We start from the raw sequence: 9,807 nt of genomic DNA on the forward strand, positions 1-9,807 counted from the left end.
AGAAATTCTGTACATGCGCTCCAAATCCGGATGATAGAGGTCTGAATAATCGAAGTTCTACTGTATTTACGTAATGCTGCTTATGAATAACTTGTAGCTAGAACTAGTTATTATTTAACAAAACAATAGTTATTGTTGTTGTTATATATATCTTCGATAACAATATATGCATGTTCTTTTATAATTTTGAGGCTATTGAAGAATATAAATATATTCTTATATAATATAATAGCAGATAGGTCCGGCGCTGCTCGGGCAAAAAGTAACGATAGCGAAGATTAAGATTATTAAGTTATAGTCAATCTTACTCGTTTTCAACGAATGCAAGAATTAAGTCCTCCTGTTTCCAGACTAATTAGAAAATTTTTAGATGGGTTAAAAAATGTTCGATTTCTCGCAGAAACAAAAAAAAAAAACTGCATCTGCGTCGGTAAAACTTGCACGTCCCTTTCTCTTAACACTTCCACTGTTAACACTTCCATTGCTGACACTTCCATTCTTAACACTTCCATTGTTGATACTTTCATTGTTGATACTTCCATTGTCGAAACCTTAATTCTGTCCCTCTCTCCCTAGGGGAGAATTTCGTAAAATTCCTTTTTAGTGTGCGTTCTCGTGACGTACCCTAACTGTGTAACAAATTTCAACTTTCAACTTCTAACCGTTTCGGCTCTGCGTTGATTGTTTTTACAGTATTATTATTATCAACCCGTCTCGATTAGATTGTTTAAAACGTTAATAAATTATTATTAACGATTTAAACAAATTATTACTAATTATAATAGACTGAAATTATGTAAAAATTAAAACAAATAATAAATTTATTTATCAGATAATAAATGTACTGTATTGTACGAAGAGCATGTAATGTAAATATCATATATAGAAATTAATTTTAAAATTTAATATACATAAAATATTAAATTTTACATAATAATTATTACGTAATTTTGAATTAAATATTTTTATGCATTTTGATAATTTATTATGTTTTATAACGAAATTATTTCTATTCAAGTACGAATTATAAAATCATCTGTTACGTTTATATCGTATATTTTTAAAATTTTAGTTTTATTTATCTTAGTTAAATTAAAATAGTTTTTAATTTTCTGTTTTTCGAATTTGAACAATGTTTCTTTCAAGAGTAAAAAGGAAACAGTGTTTATAACGTTTTCTTTATTATAAAACAGATAAGTTAATTGCTTTTCCTGTGAGCGGTTGCTGGATAGAATATAAATAGCCGAGAATTACTTATCAATTTATTTTAAAAATTATTCCTTCATTTGCAAGAAGTGTAAAATGAAGGTGTGCATTTTGCTTGTTTTAGGAGTGATCGCATGCAATTTAGGTGCCATCAATGGCTTTAGAAAGAAGAGAAATTTGAAACTCTATTGTGGTGAGTATTAGAGATTTTCTATTTAATCCTCAAATTTTAAATATAAGGTAGAATGGGACGATACGGAGCACGGGACGAAATGGAACACTGTCAGCAAGCATTCTCATAAACCGTAAATATGATAAGTTCTAGAAACTCAACAGGTGAAAGCATTTCTCAGACAATTCTCTTTCATTTAGCTAAAAAGTGTTTTACTTACTTTTCTTCTAGGACTCGTAACAATTGTTTTTAGGCGCAATAGAAACCACAATAATTGTTGTGCTTTCTATTGCGAAGCAAACGTTTTACATTTGGCCACTTTTATAACGTTTCAATTAACGCATTAGCTTTGTTATGACTTAAAATTTTTCTATCCTTTAAACCTTCCTTTACCGAAGTTTATCGTGAATATTCTCTTTCTGATTACAACGAGACCCACATTTTCATTAAAACATAAAATTTCTGCAAACTGAGCGTTATAAAAAGAGTCTTAAGAAACGTCACGGAACATAGGATATTCACGCAAATTCTGGATTATTAAAATTTATGTAATAAACGCTACATAAATAAGTCTTTTGAAATCTATTTTATTCCAGTCAGAGATTGATAGAACGTAACTTATAATATGTCGTCTCCTATTAGTTCGTGAAAAAAAATACTGAAATTTTCATTAAGAAAACGACGATACACCATTAAAAACAATTGATACATGTATTTAGATGCATACCTTGTATAGAATCAGGCGCCACTAATCAGAATTAAACGAAACTAAATGTCTTGACAGTCGCAAACAAGTCTAATATTCTTACTTATAAATTTGACGTTGAAGTCCTTATACGAAAATCGGATGATTAAAGGGAATTTTCATAACTCCACTGAATAATAATAATTTTAATAAAAAGTTTTACTTAATTTTTGTTGCTTTTAGTTGTTCCATATATTCTCTAACATCATCTGCACAATGTTCCATACTATCCCACACAATTGGCCATAATGGAACACGTAGCCAATATTTTTAATATGCGATAATTATTTTAAGAATAAGTTTATTGTTTGGATATTTTATAAATTAGTATATGCACAAAAATGTTGTTTTAAGTTAGATAAGTTTATATTGCAGTTAATATTTTTATCAGCAGAAAACCCTTAAATTGTAAATTATAGGAGAATACTCTACTCTAAATTATGCTCGTTTTGGAGAGAATAAAACATTCTCACAGCTTGCATATAGAAAAGTAAAGTACACTAAACTTCTATTTTTCAGGACTTCCCGAACGGATTAGAAGAATTACTTGGAATTGTATAGAGGATAATTTGCCATCCGACGAAAGAAATACAGTAAGCATATTTTTAGTGTAACTAAATAAAATTTTAAGTTATAGCTTACAAATATTAATATTCAAATATAATTTGTCAGTATAAAGGTATGGCCCAATGTTTTAATGAAGATAGTTTTGTTGACGTCATGNAATTTTGAGGCTATTGAAGAATATAAATATATTCTTATATAATATAATAGCAGATAGGTCCGGCGCTGCTCGGGCAAAAAGTAACGATAGCGAAGATTAAGATTATTAAGTTATAGTCAATCTTACTCGTTTTCAACGAATGCAAGAATTAAGTCCTCCTGTTTCCAGACTAATTAGAAAATTTTTAGATGGGTTAAAAAATGTTCGATTTCTCGCAGAAACAAAAAAAAAAAACTGCATCTGCGTCGGTAAAACTTGCACGTCCCTTTCTCTTAACACTTCCACTGTTAACACTTCCATTGCTGACACTTCCATTCTTAACACTTCCATTGTTGATACTTTCATTGTTGATACTTCCATTGTCGAAACCTTAATTCTGTCCCTCTCTCCCTAGGGGAGAATTTCGTAAAATTCCTTTTTAGTGTGCGTTCTCGTGACGTACCCTAACTGTGTAACAAATTTCAACTTTCAACTTCTAACCGTTTCGGCTCTGCGTTGATTGTTTTTACAGTATTATTATTATCAACCCGTCTCGATTAGATTGTTTAAAACGTTAATAAATTATTATTAACGATTTAAACAAATTATTACTAATTATAATAGACTGAAATTATGTAAAAATTAAAACAAATAATAAATTTATTTATCAGATAATAAATGTACTGTATTGTACGAAGAGCATGTAATGTAAATATCATATATAGAAATTAATTTTAAAATTTAATATACATAAAATATTAAATTTTACATAATAATTATTACGTAATTTTGAATTAAATATTTTTATGCATTTTGATAATTTATTATGTTTTATAACGAAATTATTTCTATTCAAGTACGAATTATAAAATCATCTGTTACGTTTATATCGTATATTTTTAAAATTTTAGTTTTATTTATCTTAGTTAAATTAAAATAGTTTTTAATTTTCTGTTTTTCGAATTTGAACAATGTTTCTTTCAAGAGTAAAAAGGAAACAGTGTTTATAACGTTTTCTTTATTATAAAACAGATAAGTTAATTGCTTTTCCTGTGAGCGGTTGCTGGATAGAATATAAATAGCCGAGAATTACTTATCAATTTATTTTAAAAATTATTCCTTCATTTGCAAGAAGTGTAAAATGAAGGTGTGCATTTTGCTTGTTTTAGGAGTGATCGCATGCAATTTAGGTGCCATCAATGGCTTTAGAAAGAAGAGAAATTTGAAACTCTATTGTGGTGAGTATTAGAGATTTTCTATTTAATCCTCAAATTTTAAATATAAGGTAGAATGGGACGATACGGAGCACGGGACGAAATGGAACACTGTCAGCAAGCATTCTCATAAACCGTAAATATGATAAGTTCTAGAAACTCAACAGGTGAAAGCATTTCTCAGACAATTCTCTTTCATTTAGCTAAAAAGTGTTTTACTTACTTTTCTTCTAGGACTCGTAACAATTGTTTTTAGGCGCAATAGAAACCACAATAATTGTTGTGCTTTCTATTGCGAAGCAAACGTTTTACATTTGGCCACTTTTATAACGTTTCAATTAACGCATTAGCTTTGTTATGACTTAAAATTTTTCTATCCTTTAAACCTTCCTTTACCGAAGTTTATCGTGAATATCCTCTTTCTGATTACAACGAGACCCACATTTTCATTAAAACATAAAATTTCTGCAAACTGAGCGTTATAAAAAGAGTCTTAAGAAACGTCACGGAACATAGGATATTCACGCAAATTCTGGATTATTAAAATTTATGTAATAAACGCTACATAAATAAGTCTTTTGAAATCTATTTTATTCCAGTCAGAGATTGATAGAACGTAACTTATAATATGTCGTCTCCTATTAGTTCGTGAAAAAAAATACTGAAATTTTCATTAAGAAAACGACGATACACCATTAAAAACAATTGATACATGTATTTAGATGCATACCTTGTATAGAATCAGGCGCCACTAATCAGAATTAAACGAAACTAAATGTCTTGACAGTCGCAAACAAGTCTAATATTCTTACTTATAAATTTGACGTTGAAGTCCTTATACGAAAATCGGATGATTAAAGGGAATTTTCATAACTCCACTGAATAATAATAATTTTAATAAAAAGTTTCACTTAATTTTTTATGCTTTTTGTTGTTCCATATAGTCCCTACCATCATTTGTACAACGTTCTATTCTATCCCACACAATCGGCCATAATTGAACACGTAGCCAATATTTTTTATATGCGATAATTATTTTAATAATAAATTTATTGTTTGGATATTTTATAAATTAGTATATGCACGAAAAAGTTGTTTTAAGTTAGATAAGATTATATTGCGGTTAACATTTTTACCAGCAGAAAATCCTTAAATAGTTTGCACCATCCTACTCTAAATTATGCTCGTTGTGGAAAGAATTAAACATTTTCACAGCTTGGATATAGAAAAGTACAGTAAACTTTTATTTTTCAGAACTTCCCGAACGGATTAGAAGAATTACTTGGAATTGTAGGGGGAAGTGTTATAAATTCATAATAGATACATTTTGAGCCACAACAACGCGTGGCCTAAATAAAAAGTAAATAAATAGTTTACAAATATTAATATTCAAATATAATTAGTCAGTATAAACGTATTGCCCAATGCTTTAATGAAGATAGATTTGATATCATCATAGATAGAATATGTGGAAAAACATTAGATGAGGTAAATATAATTAGACAAATAAATTGATATATCAGCGTTTAGAATTATGAAAAATATAATATATATAATATCTATTTTGTAGATTATAGCAATGGAAAAACCGTATAAGGCCTGTTTGAATAATTTGAACCTGGATGAGTTGGATAGACCGGTAAGTTGAAAATAAAAACAATTACAAAATTACATTTTAATTTTTTTAATTAATTGCATTTTTTATATTTTCAGTCTGTAGATTTAGCTGCGGTAGTTGAATGTGTCAGTGAAAAATTTTAATAGAAGAAACATTATCGTAGTCATCTATGATTATTCGTCGCTGATTATTTTACCCAATCTTGAGCCATGAATTTTTTTAAATTGAATATGTGTAATTAATTCTTCCAAAATTTAACAATCTCTTTCAAAATCTAAAATTAGCGTGTGTTAATTTGGAAAAATTTAAATAAACAGTTTTGTATTATGAATTAGTCTATTTTTATTTCTGTATATCTAAAAAATAATATAAATTAATTACATATAAAAATCTAATAAAATAATTAAGAATGTAAATGTTAAATATTCGCATAAAGAGAATAAATGCTTAATTCTCGATACATGTAATTAATTAATAATGTTATTTTTATAACGATTAAATTATATAATTTAATTCTAAAATTTAATAATTTGGTTTGTAGTTCGAGATCATAGTAAGTATATTTCTTTTAAATCATTATAATTATAATGATTTAAAAAATATATACTTTACTTTGATCTCGAACTATAAATGTATAAAAAATTGAAGTAGTTGCATAGAAGAACATCAGTTACAAAAGTTTCACTGATAATTCTAAAAAGAATTGTCAAGAGGTTCAGAAGAAGTATCAACATTCAAAGATTAAACATGAATGATACTTTGTTCATTTAAAGTATTGTCGTTATTAAATTAATCACAATATATTCAAGTGAAAATACAATAATTATAATATTTGTTTACATAATTTAATTATGCTGTCTTAAAATTAACCTGCAATAAACAGCATCGTTTATTCAAAACCGATAGAATTAATGCAAAACTAATATTATACGGTTATACGGTTATTAATGCAAAATTAGTATTATACGGCAACGAAATATACCGTATAATACACACAAGATTGACTATAGTTCCCTTGTTTGAATCATAAATGTAAAACATAAACATAAAAAACTTTTTCTTGATGTAGGATTGTGATAAGAATAATTAATAATTGATGCAACAATCAATTATTACAATGAGAAGATTACTTTATCAAAGTAAAAGAAAATGAAAGGATTTTTAACACCACTTAATTCAATTATTTCTGAAACTGGAATTTATATCAAAAGAAACTTGATAGTTTTACTCAATAATTAAAAAAATTGTGCTTTCTCGAGTCTGATGATTTTTTCTAGGAAAGAAAGCAACAGATGGATCAATATTGTAACTAACAATTTTATTCATTTTGAAAAGCCTACTGTCGTACGTCTACTAAAATAATATTAAATATTTCCTCTTTTTATTTATTTTATAAAAAACATTTTTCGTGCTTTACTCTTCTTAATATTTCTTAATGATATCTCTTAAATTTATTTTGAAAATTTATATCTTGAGCTCTTAAAGATTGTGTGTGAGATGCACGATTTTGTTCACCCTGTTTGAGCTTAATAACTCCTGTGCTTTTTGTTAAAAGTTTCTGAAATTTTGCATTATGGTTTGTGCATTAAGAAGATTAAAGCTATTAAATTTTGTTGATTAAAGATTGGGGGTGTGAGAGATATTGGGAGTCGAGTGTATCTCCAGTGGGTTCGGACTTAATACTCACCCTATCTCTCAAAATTAAGCTTTGTGCCATGGTTTAATAATTAATTATATAAAAAATTTTAAATAAAACCTGATAAAAGATGGCGCCACGCATAATTTATTTATTATTTCTCCCACATTAATGATATTAGTGATATTGATGATAACATTGAGTAATCGCTTCCGGAGAGCCAGTCGAAGCTTTTTTGCTTGATCATATAAAATTTCTTGCAAAGAGCCAGGGAAATGCCTTCCGGGTAATCTTTTAAGGGTAATTGATCTTATTTAGGCGTTAAACGCTTGTAGAAAACTCAGAAAACTCTATAAGGCCTGCCTGACGTGGCGAGGCGTGAGCTCACGACCGAACTCTTAGTGTTTAAGTAACCGAATTGGTCTTTTTAGTTAACAAACTATTAAAAATCCAACAACAAGTCTCTAAACTTTCCAAGGCTACGTTTAATAACGCTACCTATTACGATAGTTTATTTTTAAAAACTATTTTATAATTTTAATTATTATAAAATGGAAAAAATCTTAACTTTAACTGCTAATAGTAAGTAAAATCAGCATTAAGTCAAACCCTACTGGAGATATGATGCACGACCCCTCTTATTGCCTCTTCCCCTCTACTTTTAACCACCAGAATTTAAATAGCATCAATCCATTTAATGCACAAACCTCCATGCAAAATTTCAGATACTTTCGACAAAAANTTTATTTAGTTTGTTTTCTACCATATCTTCAAATCTTGCGACTTAAATTTCATTCGCTTCTAATTAAAGTAGAAGGCCGAAACTGTGAGTATACACCTAAGTTGCATGACATTGTATTTAAATAATGTTCTACACGAACCAGCTCCACCGTTTCTCCCACCCCGAAACCCGGTAAACATAATTATTTATAGAATTTAATTATACGTGTATGTATAAATGCATTGTTATGATGGATGTGGCGGGGTTTGGCTATCCTAACCATCCCTCATTTCAACCTCGAATAAATTGATCATTAAAATCGTTTTTTTTTTTTAATTTTTAAAAATAAAATCTACTCTTGTTTCAGAACTTAAAGTAATTTTTGATTTTTATATTTGTGTAAATTTTAACAATTTTCCTTCTTTGAAAGTTAAATTAAGAAAGGAAACAGTTTTTTATAACGTTTCCTTTAATGTATAGTACATAAGTTAATTGCTTTTCCTGTGATTAATTGCTTAAGAAAATATAAATAACCGAGAATTACGTACCAATTTATTTTAAAAATAAATCCTTTATTTGCAAGAAGTGCAAGATGAAGTTCTGCATTTTGCTTGTTTTAGGAGTGATCGCATGTAATGTAGGTGCCACCAATGGCTTTAGAATGACAGGACAGATAGATGACCTTTATGTCGAATTTTGTGGTTAGCGTGAGAAGTTTTGTATTTAATTCTCAAATTTTAAGTATAAATTATCTTAATTTCAGAGAGATTTTTAAACATTTCATAGTTTTAAATATATAAAAATGTATTACAATCGCACTTTTATTTAATTTATATTGTTCTTCAGGTTTTGAAGGAATAGTTCGAAGTATTATATTGAATTGTATCGACTTGAGTATGTCCTTTAAGGATAGGCAAATGGTTAGTTATTTTAATATAATTAAATAAAATGTTTTTAAGATATATAAATATTAATATTCAAATATAATTTGTCAGTTCTCAGATATTGCCCGATGCTTTGATGAAGATAACTTTGTTGACCTTATGACTAAATTATGTGGCAAACCATACGCTGAGGTAATATAATTTCATTCGTTTTAGTATAATTATAAATATTGATGAATATATTTACATAAACAATTACAAAAGTGTAATGAATATAATTTCTATTTCGTAGATTCAGGCAATGGTAGAATCGCATGAAGATTGTTTGAAAGAGCTGGACTTGGATGATGAATCATATGAAATCGTAAGTTAAAAATAAAAAATAAACAAAAATCTTTTTATTTCTACTTAATTATTTGCAATTTTTTTATTTTTAGGATGTTGACAAAGATGTGCTTCAGAATTGTGCCGTGGAAAATGCCTTAAAAAACAATCTTGAATTGCACGATTTGTAGCTGTTTAGTTTACCCAGTATTGAGCCATGTATTAATTTTCATTAAATGTGCGTAATTAATTCTTGTAAAATTTAATAATTTGTTTTTAAATTTACTATTTGCTCGTAATAAATTAGAAAATTTTAAATAAACAGTTTTGCATTACGAAAAGTATATTTTTTTTAAAATTACTTTGCTTCTTTAAATTACTATAACTAAATAATACGTATAGCAAACTAAATAATGTTGTATATGTTAGAGGTGGGTTGCATCAATGCAGTTTAAAAATAAGTACGTGTACATACTAGCGCTATATCGGGGTAGTTTATGTAATTAGTCTCTTAATTTTTCTGCTAAGAGTTATCTTAGTGAGAGACAAAGTTACATAAATGGAACGAAAAGTCTTCCTTGAAC

At 27.9% G+C, this 9,807-nt stretch overlaps 1 protein-coding gene and 2 long non-coding RNA genes across 3 annotated transcripts; all 3 read left to right on the forward strand.

Moving 5' to 3' along the window:
- The first annotated feature begins 2,489 nt into the window (after nucleotides 1–2,489).
- Nucleotides 2,490–2,846, forward strand: LOC111617718. Its single transcript, XR_002755468.1, has 2 exons — nucleotides 2,490–2,716; nucleotides 2,796–2,846. It is a non-coding gene; the product is annotated as an uncharacterized LOC111617718 (long non-coding RNA).
- Nucleotides 2,847–5,629: 2,783 nt separating this feature from the next.
- On the forward strand, nucleotides 5,630–5,989 carry LOC111617719. The gene is made up of 2 exons (XR_002755469.1): nucleotides 5,630–5,679; nucleotides 5,754–5,989. It is a non-coding gene; the product is annotated as an uncharacterized LOC111617719 (long non-coding RNA).
- A 2,555-nt stretch (nucleotides 5,990–8,544) lies between these two features.
- On the forward strand, nucleotides 8,545–9,559 carry LOC111617722. Its single transcript, XM_023359010.1, has 5 exons — nucleotides 8,545–8,716; nucleotides 8,862–8,935; nucleotides 9,011–9,091; nucleotides 9,192–9,263; nucleotides 9,337–9,559. The coding sequence occupies exons 1-5, from the start codon at nucleotides 8,608–8,610 to the stop codon at nucleotides 9,412–9,414; spliced, it is 414 nt and encodes a 137-aa protein (XP_023214778.1). The 5' UTR covers nucleotides 8,545–8,607; the 3' UTR covers nucleotides 9,415–9,559.
- Nucleotides 9,560–9,807: the final 248 nt, after the last annotated feature.

The sequence above is a fragment of the Centruroides sculpturatus genome, unplaced genomic scaffold (assembly GCF_000671375.1).
Source record: "Centruroides sculpturatus isolate CEXI.00-Female unplaced genomic scaffold, Cexi_2.0 scaffold1822, whole genome shotgun sequence".
Classification (NCBI taxonomy): Eukaryota; Metazoa; Arthropoda; class Arachnida; order Scorpiones; family Buthidae; genus Centruroides; species Centruroides sculpturatus.